Here is a 16,419-nt window from a genome sequence, read left to right as displayed (position 1 = left end):
AGGCCAAGGAAACAAAAGCGAAAATGAACTTTTGGGACTTCATCAAGATCAAAAGCTTCTGCACAGCAAAGAAAACAGTCAACAAAACAAAAAGGCAACCCACGGAATGGGAGAAGATATTTGCAAATGACAGTACAGACAAAAGATTGATATCCAGGATCTATAAAGAACTTCTCAAACTCAACACACACAAAACAGATAATCATTTCAAAAAATGGGCAGAAGGTATGAACAGACACTTCTCCAACGAAGACATACAGTGGCTATCAGACACATGAAAAATGTTCATCATCACTAGCCATCAGGGAGATTCAAATTAAAACCACATTGAGATACCACCTGACACCAGTTAGAATGGCCAAAATTAGCAAGACAGGAAACAACGTGTGTTGGAGAGGATGTGGAGAAAGGGGAACCCTCTTACACTTTTGGTGGGAATGCAAGTTAGTGAAGCCACTTTGGAGAACAGTGTGGAGATTCCTGAAGAAATTAAGAATAGAGCTTCCCTATGACCCTGCAATTGCACTGCTGGGTATTTACCCCAAACATACAGATGTAGTGAAAAGAAGGGCCATCTGTACCCCAATGTGTATTGCAGCAATGGTTACGGTCGCCAAACTGTGGAAAGAACCAAGATGCCCTTCAACGGATGAATGGATAAGGAAGATGTGGTAGATATACACAATGGAGTATTATGCCTCCATCAGAAAGGATGAATACCCAACTTTTGTAGCAACATGGACGGGGCTGGAAGAGATTATGCTGAGCGAAATAAGTCAAGCAGAGAGAGTCAAGTATCATATGGTCTCACTTATTTGTGGAGCATAACAAATAACAGGGAGGACATGGGGAGATGGAGAGGAGAGGGAGTTGAGGGAAACTGGAAGGGGAGATGAACCATGAGAGACCATGGACTCTGAAAAACAACCAGAGGGTTTTGAAGGGGCAGGGGGGTGGGAGGTTGAGGAACCAGGTGGTGGGTAATAGGGAGGGCATGTACTGCATGGACCACTGGGTGTGATGCCAAAACAATGAACACTGTTATGCTGTAAATAAACAAATAAACAAAAAAAAAAGAAAAAGAAAAAAGACAGAAATGAAAAACCAGTGAAGTCCAAATAAAGTAAGGAGTATAGGGGAGATTTTTAAAAACAATTTTTAGATTTTATTTATTTGAGAGATAGAGAGAGAGCATGAGCAGGGGGAAGGGGAAGAGGCAGAGGAACAGGAAGACTTTCCACTGAGTGGGAGCCAAACTTGGGGCTCGATCCCGGGACCCCGAGATCATGACCTGAGCTGAAGGTAGATGCCTAACTGACTGAGCCACCCATGGGCTCCCCTGTCCCCCTCTTTTTTCTAAAGATGTAACTAGTTGATACAAATCTAATAGTATTTGTTAAAATCAGTCACATCTAATAATACACCTGAAGTGTTCTTGTACAAAATATCACACAAAGAAAACAAGATTTATCAATGTCTAAAAAAGTTAGTTTGTTCAGAGACAATCTGACATTACCATAAAAAGTGTTTCCTGAGACATAAGGAAATGCAAGATTATTTTTCTTGAACTGTTTTAGCTCAGTATTTTCCACTTAATAAAATAGCTGAGGATCTGAAACTGAGAAAATATATTTGAGTACAAACATCTTATGATCTTGGATCATGTGGTAAAGCCCTTTAAAGTGGAAACGGTGAGAAATTCACATTTGACAAAGCACAAACCAGACACTCAAACCTTGTTAATTTTTCCATGTGAAATCACAAGAACAAATGCAAAGGGCGATCTGTAAAGGACAGGACAAAAAAAAAAGGAAACCCAAGGGGTGGGTCAAGGAGTAATTGTCTCAGCTGGACTATGTTCCTGGGGACCTGACTGTGCACATAATTATTTTCGCACTAGCTGGAGTCACTCTTCTCTTCCATCAATGCCTCTGTATTCACCATACACAATTCAGAGATCCATTAAGTCTCAGATCTGCAAAAAAGTCATTTTAGTGGGGATGAAATGGAGGAGAAAAGCACTGTAAACGTAAAGTGACATAAATGCTAAGATACAACATTCCATAGAATTTGCTGAGGGTCAAAGAATTCAGGGAGAAGTGGATGCCTTAACCTAATCTTTAAAAGGTAGTTGCCAAGTAGACTAAGAAAAGAACATTCCAGAGAAGAGGAATAGCTTGAAAAAGAAACTACAATCAGTTTAGTGTGGCCAGGGTAATAAACACTGAGTCAAGAATAGTGGTGGAGCTGAGAAATATTTGAGAGACAGGTTGGGTATGGTTTTGAAGGGCCCTATGGGTCATTGCAAAGAGTTTGAAGTCTGTAGCCCAGGCCAGTGATTTATTTCCCTGGCTACATATGGAATTTCACCTAGAGAGGTTTTAAAAATATACTAATAACCAACTTCACCTGAGGGATCTAGTCAATCTCTGGCAGTGTGGCCAAGTATAATCTTCCTAGGTGATTTGATGAGCAGTCTGGGATGGGAATTACTACTGTTGACAATGGAGACACTTAAAATGTTTTAAGTAAAGATGTAATATGATCAATTTTTTTATTTCACAAAGATCACCTTGGCTACAGTATGGAGAATAAACAGGAGTCATATGAGAGGTGACATAAAAGCAATTTGGGAAATTGGTGTGATTCAAATGGAAGATGCCAGAACTGTGGCAGTAAGAAAGCCCAGAAGTGAGTTGTTGCCATCTTCCACCTTGGAGCTGACAACAGACTAAAATGCATATGTGGTTGAAGAAGGATGGGGTGGATTACAAAAATGACCACAGTTTCTTCCCATGTTTTCACAACTTGCAATCATCGCATCCATCCCTTGAATCTGGTCTAGCCCTGTGACTTCCCTTGGCTGGTAGAAAGTGGCGGAAGTGTTATAATTGGAGTTCCAAACTTTGATTCTAGGAACTTTGTCAGTTTTCTCTTAGTCTTTGATCCCTGTGATCCCTGAGTTAATAAACCCCAGCAGCCATCTAGATGATGAGAGACACATGGTCTACTTGTCCTGTCATCCCAGCTCACTGCCTGCCAGCCACTAGAAATGAGTGAGGCAATGACATGTGATGGCAGATGCATGAACAATCTTGGCTAAGATCAACTTCTATGGGAGACTGTGCTGAATCTGACTTCTTAAATTGTCCAGTCATAAGAACTTTAATTACAGCAGTTAGTTTCATCCATTAAGAGTGACGGACTACTTTAAAGTTTAAAAGCTAGTCTCAGTAAACCACAAGTGCTGGAGAGGATGTGGAGAAAGGGGAACCCTCTTACACTGTTGGTGGGAATGCAAGTTGGTAGAGTCACTTTGGAAAACAGTGTGGAGATTCCTTAAGAAATTAAACATAGAGCTACCTTATGACCCTGTAATTGCTCTACTGGGTATTTACCCCAAAGATACTGATGTGGTGAAAAGAAGGGCCATCTGTATCCCAATGTTCATAGCAGCAATGGCCACAGTTGCCAAACTGGAAAGAACCAAGATGCCCTTCAACAGATGAATGGATAAAGAAGATATGGTCCATATACACAATGGAGTATTATGCCTCCATCAGAAAGGATGAATACCCAACTTTTGTAGCAACATGGATGGGACTGGAAGAGATTATGCTGAGTGAAATAAGTCAAGCAGAGAGAGTCAATTATCATATGGTTTCACTTACTTGTGGAGCATAAGGAATAACACAGAGGACATTGGGAGATGGAGAGGAGAAGTGAGTTGGGGAAATCTGAGGGGGAGATGAACCATGAGAGACTATGGACTCTGAGAAACAAACTGAGGGTTTTGGAGGGGAGGGGGAATGGGAGATTGGATGAGCCTGGTGGTGGGTATTAAGGAGGGGACGTATTGCATGGAGCACTGGATGAGATGTATAAACAATGAATTTTGGGACACACACACACACACACACAAATAAAATTAAAAGGCTAGTCTCAAACGAGGTTGTTTAAACACTAAAACTGGAAAGTCATACAAACAAAAGAAACATAGTCATTATGTTTTGATGGCATTGGCCCATGGTCATGTTGTTTACCTAGTTGAGTAAATAAAGAATCATTAAGGTAATCAATCATCATGATAATGCCATAGGTTTTTGTTTGTTTGTTTGTTTTTTATTTTGAAAGAATGTTTTTAATGTATTCCTGTTTTTTCCACATATTGCATTGTTTCTCTTAATGTTTTGTTATTGAATTTACTAATTACCAATAGTCACACAGAGAAAACTATATGCCACATCTGAAATTTATGTTCCTGAAATTTAATCCAGAACTGCATTTGGACATCTGCCTGGATTATGAGAAACATTTTCTCTCCTTCAAAAATCATGCTAGAAATTTAAAAAAATGATTTCACTCTTCACTCTTCTTTATATCATAAATAAAACAATTAAATAACCATTCTAAAAAAATCATGCTAGAGAAAGCAAAAGTAATGTTGCTTTATTATTTTACAAAGACTTCAACAAAAAAGATGGAAATGCTATTTCCTATCCCAAACATACTGACAGATTTAAATTTTGGTTTCTTCACTTTTATCTTTCAATATAATTTATAGGGCTCCTCTGTGTTCAGGTAGCTCACCAACTCGCTGGCTGTTGAAGCCCATCTCATTAGATTTTATTGCTTAATTACCACAAATTTAGCCTCTCTGTTTTATTATTTCACCATTTCCCTGGGAGTGGTTTTTTTGTTCAGTGTGCCAAAGGGCAGAAATCAAGGTGTCAGCTCAGACTGTGGTCTCATTTGGGACTCAGGATCTTTTTACATTCTCCCCAGTGCCAGTGAAATTTGTTTCGTTGAGGCTATAGACTGAGGTCTGCCCCTGCTTTTCTCTAGTCACCCGGGAACAGCTCTCAGCAACTAGAGCCCCCTGCAATTTCTTGCTACATGGCAGTTCTCAGCAGGGATGTTTCATTTCCTCCCAGGGCAGCAAGAGTGCATTTCTCTGATTTCCTCTTTTGCAACCAGCTAGAGAAAACATTATTTCTCCACGATTAGGTCAGGCCCACCTGGACAATCTCCCTGTTAAAATGTCAAATGATTTGGGACCTTCCTTACTTCCTTACATCCGCAAAATGCTTTTACAACAGTACCTAGATTAGTGTTTGATAGGATCCCTGTGAGAAGGTGTGTATATACCAGGGTCAAGAATCCTGAGGGCCATCTCAGAATTCTGCCCACCATAACCATGATTAAGAGATATAAAGGCACCATCAGTTCCTAATGAAAATGGGGACAAATGACTCCAATAGCATGACTTCTATCACCCATCTTCTTTCTCACAAGTTTCCCAATCAATAAACTGCCCAGTTGGATGTTAGACCTTTTAAAGGTACAAGGATCCCAAGTATTCCAAAGCTCCTGTAGATTCAAGTGTATGATCTGTGTGAGTACCAAAGATTAGAGAACTGCCAGCTTCACCACAGTACTGAGGAGGGAGGGTCACACATGGGAAAGGCGCTGTGAATATCACATACAAGAGAAAGAGAAGGGATGGTGCAGTTTTTCCCCATGGAATTTCATAATTCTTGACATCCCACTCAATGGTATTTGATAAACCCAACTAATTTTTGAGGCTGTGTTTTAGTTTGAAAAATGTCAGTCTTTTGGATACAGGACAGTTTTTAATCTGATAGCTCTCTGAATGAAAAAACTAGAAACAGAAACATCATTAATTTTTCTTTTAACAGAATCTGTAAATTCTACATAGAATTTTGTGATCTTACATAAAGCATCTGTATTACTTCAGAGCACAAAAAATTTATGAAGAACTGTAGGCAGAGCGCGGTGTTCAGACCCTAATTTTACTCACCTGCAAACTGTCTCCCTTCCATCATAACTTTATTTAAATCATGGCTATGCTTTTAATTAACAATTTAATTGGTTGGTGCTTTCTCAACCCATTTCTCTGGAGGCATGGTTTTCTGTTTAACTTTCTTGTTTTAATTCTTCAGCAAAACCATAAAATTTAATTAGGAAAGTAACCAGCTTTGTAACAGTGGTTCTAGGTCTAATTAGCTATGCTGTGACTGTACCTTCTCAGATTTCACTCAATAATGCATAGACATTTTGCATTTCTTCCTGTTTCAGAGAAGACATTGTGAATTTAGAGCCAAAGTATGTATCCCACTCACTTTTCGCTTTTCCAAAGATGCTTAGTTATAGCCAAACAAGTCAGAAAAATTAACTGAAAGTATCCGTATATGCTATTAAACTAAGAGCCATTAAAAGACCAGGATGAAGGGTTGTTACCATGTGTATGATTTTCCTATTGCTTTTCTATTTCTGTCGTATTTCTGTTGCTTTTCTATCACTACAGAGAAAATTACCACAAACTGAGCAGACATTTACCATCTCATAGTTCTGATGGGCACAAGTCCAGGCACAGTTGCCTTGATTTTCTCTTCAGGGACTCACTGAGCTAAAATCAAGACACCAGCTGGGCTATGATTTCATTTAGACCTCAGGGTCATTTTTCAAGTTCAGATGGTTGTGGCAGAATTCAATTCCTTATAATTGTAGAGCTGACATCCCCATATCTTTGCCACTTATCAGCTGAGGGTGGCTCTAACCTTCTCAAGCCCAACAGCATTTCTTATCACATGGCTCCTATGGACAGTTCACAACATGGCAGTTTGATTCTTCTTTGACTGCCAGGAGGAGCACTTCTTTGACTCCTTCTCTGTCAACAGCTGGAGGAAATACTTTTTTTTTTTTTTAAGATTTATTTATTTCAGAGAAAGAGAGAAGGAACAAAGGGAGTGAGAATCCCAAGCAGACTCCCTGCTGAGTGTGGAGCCCAGTGCAGTGTTAGATCTCATGACCCTGGAGATCATGACCTGAGCCAAAATCAAGAGTCAGACATTTGACTGACTAGGCCACTCAGGCAACCCAGAAATGCTCTGCCCCCCCCCCTTTTTTTTTAGGATTTTATTTATTTATTTGACAGAGATCACAAGTAGTCAGAGAGGCAGGCAGCAAGAAAGAGGGGGAAGCAGGCTCCCTGCTGAGCAGAGAGCCTGATGCAGGGCTCAATCCCAGGAGCCTGAGATCATGACCTGAGCCGAAGGTAGAGGCTTAACACACTGACCCACCCAGGCAACCCAGTGCTCTACTTTTAAATGGCTCATCTGATCAGGTGAGGCCCACCCCAGGATATCTCCCTTCTGTCACATAATGTAATCTATCAAGGAAATGACTATTCTATCATATTCATAGGCCCTGGCCAGACTCGGAAGACAGATTATGCAGGGCGTATACACCAGGGGGCAGAAATTTTGGCGCCATCTTAGAATTCTGTCTACCACACTGTGCTTTAGGGAAAGGGGGCAACTAAAAGCTCCCTTTCCCTTGCAGGCAGTGCATGGGGTGTGCAAAGGAGCTGTTAACAACAGTGCCAATTCTATCTCATCAGCTCCACAGGGCTTAAGATGATAGACAGTCATCTTCTTTCTTCTCTGCAGGCTGCTTTCTCTGCCTGGCCAGAATCGCTGCTTTCAGTGGTACATGTGGATCACTCGATGAAATCATTTGAATTTAAAATGACATCCAGTTAACATGATGCTTTTAGACAGAAATGTATTTAAGCTCAGTGCTTCAAATTCAACCAATAACACTATTTCTTTGGTAAAAAGAAATGAAGAAACGTGCAAAAAAGTCAACACAGCAGGGCTGAGACTCCTGTTCTTAGAAAGCCCTACTTGCAAGTGTGGCCATTAGCTGGCATCTGGAAACTTAGCGTGAGAGGATCCTTCCTGAAATCTGAGAAGGGTGGTTCCACTGCACACCTAAACTGTGCAAACAAGATAGCTCATGCTGAACACCTGCTTTCCCTTGGAGACTCTGGAATTTTGGTATGTGCTTGGCAGAGGGGGCCTACATGACTAGGCCCCAATAAAAAACCTGGGCACTAAGTCTATAATGAGCTTCCCTGGCGTTACCATGACTCCTTGTTGGGACCATCCTGTGGTAATTCCACAGGAAAACAGTTCTTGGAAGCCTGTGCCTGGGTTTCTCCTGGACTTCATGCCATTGGTTTTTCTCATTGCTGGTTTTGCTTTGTATCGGCTTGCTATTATAAATCAAAACTGTGAGTAGGATTTTCGGCTGAACTGTGAGTCTTGCAAATCTCGGAACCTGGAGGTGGTATTGGTGACTCAAGTAAAGTAAATGAGAACATAACAATGTACACATGGAGTCTAGGCTCCACCACCCAGCAAACTTGGCCTTATTCCTCTCCAGTGGGAGAATGATCAGAGTAAACAGACTGGAGGCAGAAGGCAGACTTCACGTGGCTTCTAGAGGGTTTGGAGCTGTGTCCAATGTGTGCTCCAATGCCACACTGTGACCCAGGGCAAGTTACTTAAATTCTGTTTCTCCTAATTTCTTCATCTGTGAAATAGCAATAACTGTACCCACCTCATAGAGTTGTTAAAAGGAAACAATTTATAGGAAGCACTCAGAGTGACTCAGAGTGGTGTGAAACCACTAGAACATTGTCAACATTCTGATACTAACCCCCTTGCTTGCCTTCACTCTTCTCCCCTCTTCCTCATCAGTCCCCTTTCCTTGTCTTCACATAGTTGTCCTCTAAACTCCTTCACATTCAAACCATTTCCTCCCCTCAGATTACTAACTTTCGTCAACAACTAAATGAAAATATGCAGGATTTTTAAGTGTATACAGAAGTGTGTACAGAAAAGGGCACAATATAATGTGTTCTCCTCAGTGTCCACAGTCCTTTCTATGCTCAATGTCATTTTTGTTCCATCTACTATGATTTAGAAGAGTTTTTTTAGTAACCCTCCCAGTCTTCACTGATGAAATTTTATTACTTTTGCTAATTATGAGTACTTATCACATATAGAACTATGCTATTTTATTTTTATGACTTTGTAAGACCTACCATGTAAATATGTTTACAAATGGTGTGTGTGTTTTAGGGGGGGCATTCTTTCACAAATATTTTTTCCCCAGTACTTGGTTAAGCATATTTGTTTCCTGAGATACTGGACCTCATGGTATAAAGTAGCTATTTTTTTTTTTTCCAACGCTGTATCTAAAAAAACAATTTTAATGGAGATGGGAGCTTCTACCTGAAAATTGCTTTGTTTCTTTGCAAATGTTGAGTCCCTGATGGGCTGTATACATAGTTGCAGATGTTGCTGCTGAAAAGACTATGCTAGGGTTAATGATCATAGGAAAGTTCATGTCAGTATCCTGAAGCAGAGATTCCTTTGATAAGAAGAGGTTTAGGAAATGTCTGGTGAGCAGCCTCTCTGGTACTAAATACAATCAGGATTTGGGGTGAGGTCCTCCTGCATTTTCACTTTGGGCCCTTGTGTAGAGACCCAAGCTTAAATTGGACAGTGTGTATGGCATGTGTAAAAGCTAGGAATAAGGAGAAAGAAAGGAAATGAATAAATTCCAAGTTCAATACTTCATTGATAAGGACATTCAATATTTGAAGGAAAGATGTCAAAGAGAAAAATCAAGACAACAATAAAAGACCAAAAATCTGATAATCACAAATATCTCCAGAAGCCACTGAGACTATCCCTCCTCTCTTTTCCTCCTAACATCTTCTCTAGGTAGGACTGTCCTACAGACATTTAGGACACATGTTTTTCTATCCCATTTTGGAGTTTCAGGAGGCCTTCTTGGTAATCTGTTTTGCTAACCATTAAAAAGAAGCTAAACCACCCATATTTTATGGCCCTGCCTCTGTTCTTTGTAGGCCTAGAAAAGAGCCCATCACTACACCTTTCATCATAAGTTTCTAGCTAAAGCTAACAGTCAAGTATATGCAGTATTAGGGAGATAAGAAATTCTCTATCTCTAAAATCCACAAAATTCACCCAAGATTGGATAATCAGAGCCCTTCAACCTCTGCCAACAGAATTTTCTTATCAGACCCACTGAGACATACAAAAATTAATTAACTTGAATTTCTTTTCTTTTCCTCAATTCACTTCTGCTTGAATTTCATTAGAATGGAAGTATAGATGATCATCAGGAAAATTTTAAGAAGGAAAAGTGAACTCTGGAAAATTGTAAACAAAATACACTAATTCATTAAAAACAGCAAAAAACATTTACCGAACTTATAGGATATTCCTGACACTGCCATCACAGCAATGAGAGAAGTATACAAAAAGCTCTGTCATGAAGCTTACATGCTACTAAGCTTACATGCTACTACTTCATTCATTAAAATAAATGAAGTCATAAATAGATAATGGGTAAGATACATCATCTTTTGAGTAACTTTAACTTATCTTTTAAAAGCTCTTTCAAGTTATCGCTTAGCATTTTTCCCCCTTGGCTAATTAATTCCACTTATTCAACTCCCATCAGCAAAGCCCTGTAAACACACTATAGGCATAAGGGATAAGTGAGTGGAGGCTCCCTTACCTTAAGTTGGTGGTATATTTTCTTCAGTGCATTTGCTTCTTCTTCTGTATTGGGAGTAAGTCTAATCACCTTATCACTGTAAGATAGGGGGAAAATGGTGTTATTTACCTTTCAAAAGGAAGGATTTAGTCAGCTTTATATGCTTACCTTTTAAAAACTAACTTTGCAGTTAGGAAGAGTAATAGCAACAATGGACTGAACCAATACTAGCAATACTTGGACCACCAGGTATTTTAACCAGTTATTTTTATTCTCAGCTCATATTTTTGTTGTTGTTTTATAAGATTCATTTATTTAGTTGAGAGAAAGAAAGGGGGAAGGGAGTAGGGAGAGGGAGAGTATCTCAAGCAGACTTCCTATTGATCATGGAGCCTGATCTCATGATCCCGAGATCAAGACCTGAGCTGAAATCAAGAGTCGGAGGCTTAACTGACTGAGCCACCCAGGAGCCCCACATTGGTCTTTTTTCCCCTGCCTTAAGATTATTGGTTTTTCCATCAGTTTTTAAAGATTAAATATTCAAACTTAAACAGAGAAAGGCCAAAAACACAGGAACAATGGTAACAGGGACAAGGACTTTTATGAATAACTCAGAGCAGATACCAAATAAGAAATTTCTGATGATAAGAGTTAACACACTCTTTTTAAAAACTTAATGATGAAGAGGTGCCTGGGTGGCTCACTTGGTTGGGCGACTGCCTTCAGCTCAGGTCATGATCCCAGAGTCCTGGGATCGAGTCCCACATTGGGCTCCCAGGTCCATGGGGAGTCTGCTTCTTCCTCTGATTGTCTCCCCTCTCATGTTCTCCCTCTCTCTCTCCCTCAAATAAATGAATAAAATCTTTAAAAAAAAAACAAAAAAAATGCTTAAAAGGAATGTGACTTTCAATAAGAGACCATATGAAATCTATATACTATGGAAAAGTGCTGGTTCGGATTCTTCCTACACCGAGAACAGTAAAGATAAGGTCATCTCTATTGGCCATCTTATTTCTGTAGTACAGAGCTTCCCAAGTGCATATGGGACCAAACTGGAGGGCCACCAACAGTTTCATGTGTCCCACAAGATATCAATGGCTATAAAAATTTTTAAGTGATAAAAATTTAAATTTTTTTACCATTTAAAATTGTACCACAGCTGAAATCATATCTGAACATTCTAAAATTTATTTCAGTAAAGATCTTGGATTGTTTAAGAAGACTGGATGAGTCGTGCTATCTGCCAGAGAGTTCTCTATAGGGGTGACTTCCCCCAAAGGTGTGTTAGATAGCAGTTATTTTTTGTAGTTATGTCATGATGGACAGGTTGGAAAGAAAGCTCTAGTACAGAATAAGCAAAAGTGGTTCAATGTGCTTTGCATAGAGTGTAGGATTAATATCCTAATATGTTTTGCATAGAGTGTAGTTATTATTTATTAATAGATAGGTATAAAGGAGATCATTGAGGATAATTGGTTTCTTGAGGAAATGTAAGAGTTCCCTGTACTAAATAGAGTGGAACAGGGATATTTTTCATAACACTCTACAGCATTTTACAATGACTGAAGACAAAATAGATTATTAATACTACACACAGAAACGCACACACACAGAGCACCCACAAAAACTCTAGCAGTTAACCCACAACTTATCTCTTCAACCTCAAAGGTATACTGGAGTAAGAATGGAATATGCATACTTTTCCATGGTTTTACTACTTAGATGAATAGCAGTGTCCAAGGCTAGGTAAGATTAATATGAAAGTCATTGAATCCCAAGGGAGACTTCCGGATTTGTTGTAAATTATTGGTTAAGGCTGTGCATTCATTTCCAGTCACTTTAACTTTGTTCTTTCAAATGATCCTGTTTTATCTTCTTTACCTATGCATTTAAAGGCCCTTGGCTTGTTGATAATTTAGTATGCTTCAGGCATTACTATCCTAATATATCATTTTAGTTTCCTCAAAATCACACAAAAGCACCCCTCAGCATCAATGCCTTGAAGTCTATTTTTCCAGAAAGAATAAAAGAAAGTAGTGGCAAGGAACAAAATCATCAAATCACTGTGAAAGAACTCCAAATATGACCTTTAGAATCTAAATGTAATTTATACCTTTTTTCTTTTTCATTTCTGGTACACAGTTCTCTGTCCTTTATTTTTCCTGGATTCATCATATCCTGGCCTCTCCCACCTGACCCAATATAATTCTTGGCAGAGAAAGGCAACTACGCTGGGTGATACGGTTGTTTCTGAGGGATGGATCACTTGACAGCTTGCTGAAAAAACCTCCATCTGGGACCCTATCAGCTCCTCAAGAGTGCAAAGAATGCAATCTGTAGCTGTTTCAGTCATAGGAAGATCTTTTTTTTTTTTTTAATGATGGATAATTCAACCTGGCAATTAGTTCCTCTTCTATGAGTATATGATAAAAGGTGACCATGCCTAGGATAATTTACCTCTGAAAGTGATTACTCAAGCCCATGTTTCTCACTTTTATCACAAAAAGTTCACTTCATCACAACTTGTAGAAATTCTCAGGTATGACTTGAGAAATGTGTTTATTAATGTTTGATTCCTTATCAGAGAGCAGAGAATAAGGAAAGTTATTTAGGAAAACCCATGTAATGTATTTGGTAAATCCATAAATTTTATTAGACTAACCAGTAACCAAAACCAATAAGAGTACCCTATTCAGCATGCAAAACCAAATACCCTCCAAATGCCCCATTTGTTTTATCAAACAGAAAGCTTGCTCTCCCTAGACCTGATAGCTAGTCTTTTTTTTTTTTTTTTTTTTTTTTTTGAAGTGGCGAACAGTAATTCAGTACTATGAACAGGAAGGTTTCAGCAAGTATAGCAGCTCCTGGAACTCGGAGATAAATTAGCTACGCACATCAAAGGTGAATGGAGAGGCATTCCTAATACATGATGCATTTTTTTCAAATGCTAGGTGGCAACATCAATTTAAGGCCCTTTTGCTACCCTTTGGGATTAAGTTGAGAGAATCAAAGATCTGCATAGTGGTTAAGTTTAGGGAGCTAACAGCAAGCAGCTACTCAAATGTGTATGTTTTTGTAAATCAGATATTTCTATGGGAACCTATGTAACATTTTCATAGGGAGCATAGATATTTTAAATCACAATTTAAGGATGTTATAAAAATGAAGAATATTCCAGATAACTAATCATCCAGTAATTCTGTATTCACTCATGATAAACTTAAATTTTATCCTCTTGCCTTACAGGACAATTAAGGTTATGTTGCTATAATGCTAGCACTGGGTTTCAAGTTGATTACTGATCCCAATGCATGGTAGCAACCACATGAATTCCCTATTAAACACGTTCAATCAATTTAAAGAGTATTGTTAAATGCATAAGGAGAACATATGCACCCAGAGAAGAATATTTGGCAAGAAAGTGCCTTCTCTAACCTTTTACAATCTGTCTGGGCTTCAGTTTCCTCATCAAAGGAATGGGCAATAAATTAACTCTGTTGCCTTTGCATTTTAAAGTTCTTTGCTGCTCAAAGCTGATGCCTGCCATATTTATTGCTATGTCTTGACTGCAACACCTATGGAAGAATGTGTTTTATGGACAACTGGAGAATCCTCAGACTTCTTTGGAAAGACAAAGATCTGAACTTCCAGATTTTGCCTTCTGGGGCTTGGCATGAACTTTCACTATTTGATTCCATTATTAAATTCTAAATTTCTTTGTAAATTACAGAACCAGTTTATAAATCTATGCTTGTAAAAATGAAAATATTACTGGAGATACAAAATAAAGTTCCCCTCCCAGTTCACTTTCACACCAAACCTCCCACTGTCCTCTAGTGGCCATTGTTTAGTTTTTGTGACCCATTCCTGACTCTTTTGCATTTACACATGGGCACACTTACACGATGGTTTCACAGCATTTTGTAATACTAATTTGCTTTTATTTTTTACTTAACATGTTAACTTTTTTCCCACTTTTTAAAATTTATTTTCAGCGTAACAGTGTTCATTGTTTTTGCACCACACCCAGTGCTCCATGCAGTACAGGCCCTCCCTATTACCCACCACCTGGTTCCTCAACCTCCCACCCCCCCCCCTTCAAAACCCTCTGGTTGTTTTTCAGAGTCCATAGTCTCTCATGGTTCATCTCCCCTTCCAGTTTCCCTCAACTCCCTCTCCTCTCCATCTCCCCATGTCCTCCGTGTTCTTTGTTATGCTCCACAAATAAGTGAGACCATATGATACTTGACTCTCTCTGCTTGACTTATCTCGCTCAGCATAATCTCTTCCAGTCCCATCCATGTTGCTACAAAAGTTGGTTATTCATCCTTTCTGAAGGAGGCATAATACTCCATTGTGTATATGGACCACATCTTCCTTATCCATTCATCCATTGAAGGGCATCTTGGTTCTTTCCACAGTTTGGTGACCGTGGCCATTGCTGCAATAAACATTGGGGTACAGATGGCTCTTCTTTTCACTACATCTGCATCTTTGGACCTGTACTCGAGGAACTACAGAACACTCATGAAAGAAATTGAAGAAGACAGAAAAAGATGGAAGACTCTTCCATGCTCTTGGATTGGAAGAATAAACATTGTTAAAATGTCTATACTGCCTAGAGCAGTCTATACTTTTAATGCCATACGATCAAAATTCCACTGGTATTTTTCAAAGAGCTGGAGCAAATAATCCTAAAATTTGTATGGAATCAGAAGAGACCCCGAATTGCTAAGGAAATGTTGAAAAACAAAAACAAAACTGGCGGCATCATGTTACCCGATTTCAAGCTTTACTACAAAGCTGTGATCACCAAGACAGCGTGATACTGGCATAAAAACAGACACATAGACCAGTGGAACAGAGTGGAGAGCCCAGATATGGACCTTCAACTCTATGGTGAAATAATCTTCGACAAAACAGGAAAAAATATACAATGGAAAAAAGACAGTCTCTTCAATAAATGGTGCTGGGAAAACTGGACAGCGATATGTAGAAGAATGAAACTCGACCATTCTCTTACACCGTACACAAAGATAAACTCGAAATGGATAAAAGACCTCAACGTGAGACAGGAATCCATCAGAATCCTAGAGGAGAACATAGGCGTAACCTCTTTGATATCAGCCACAGCAACTTCTTTCAGGATATGTCTCCAAAGGCCAAGGAAACAAAAGCGAAAATGAACTTTTGGGACTTCATCAAGATCAAAAGCTTCTGCACAGCAAAGGAAACAGTCAACAAAACAACAAGGCAACCCACGGAATGGGAGAAGATATTTGCAAATGAGAGTACAGACAAAAGGTTGATATCCAGGATCTATAAAGAACTCCTCAAACTCAACACACACAAAACAGATAATCATATCAAAAAAAATGGGCAGAAGATATGAACAGACACTTCTCCAATGAAGACATACAAATGGATATCAGACACATGAAAAAATGTTCATCATCACTAGCCATCAGGGAGATTCAAATTAAAACTACATTGAGATACCACCTGACACCAGCTAGAATGGCCAAAATTAGCAAGACAGGAAACAACATGTGTTGGAGAGGATGTGAAGAAAGGGAGCCCTCTTACACTGTTGGTGAGAATGCAAGTTAGGGCAGCCACTTTGGAGAACAGTGTGGAGATTCCTCAAGAAATTAAAAATAGAGCTTCCCTATGACCCTGCAATATGTTAAATTTTAAAACACTTTTTAAAATAAATGGCTGGATTTCCATTTGCCAATGTCTTATTTTGGAGTTTATGCCTATATTCATAAGAGAGACATTTTAAAAAATAAACTTTTTATAAACCAAAAAATAGTTTTTTGAATCACCCTTGTTTGATTTTGATATCTGTATTAAGCTATCTTTGTGGAATTTGAAATTTCCCACCTTTGTAATATGCCTCAACAAATTGAATGACACAGAAACCATGTCCCTGATTGTTTTGTAGACTACATCCATAAAATTATTCAAGGTGCGATGAACTCTTCACTTTTTTTTGCAGTTGGGGTTATATATCTA

General features: G+C 39.0%; 1 protein-coding gene across 1 annotated transcript in view; it reads right to left on the bottom strand.

Annotated features, from left to right (window-relative positions):
• The window catches only part of CPA6 (carboxypeptidase A6), a 366,147-nt gene that overhangs the window by 179,839 nt on the left and 169,889 nt on the right, over positions 1-16,419 (bottom strand). The window contains exon 2 of the mRNA XM_046016779.1: positions 10,423-10,498. Within this exon, the coding sequence (XP_045872735.1) occupies positions 10,423-10,498 (76 nt within the window). The remainder of the gene's footprint in view (positions 1-10,422; positions 10,499-16,419) is intronic.

This window comes from Meles meles, chromosome 1 (genome assembly GCF_922984935.1).
Source record: "Meles meles chromosome 1, mMelMel3.1 paternal haplotype, whole genome shotgun sequence".
Lineage (NCBI taxonomy): Eukaryota > Metazoa > Chordata > Mammalia > Carnivora > Mustelidae > Meles > Meles meles.
Note: the sequence above shows the minus strand (reverse complement) of the source record. Positions and strands in the feature narration are given on the sequence as shown.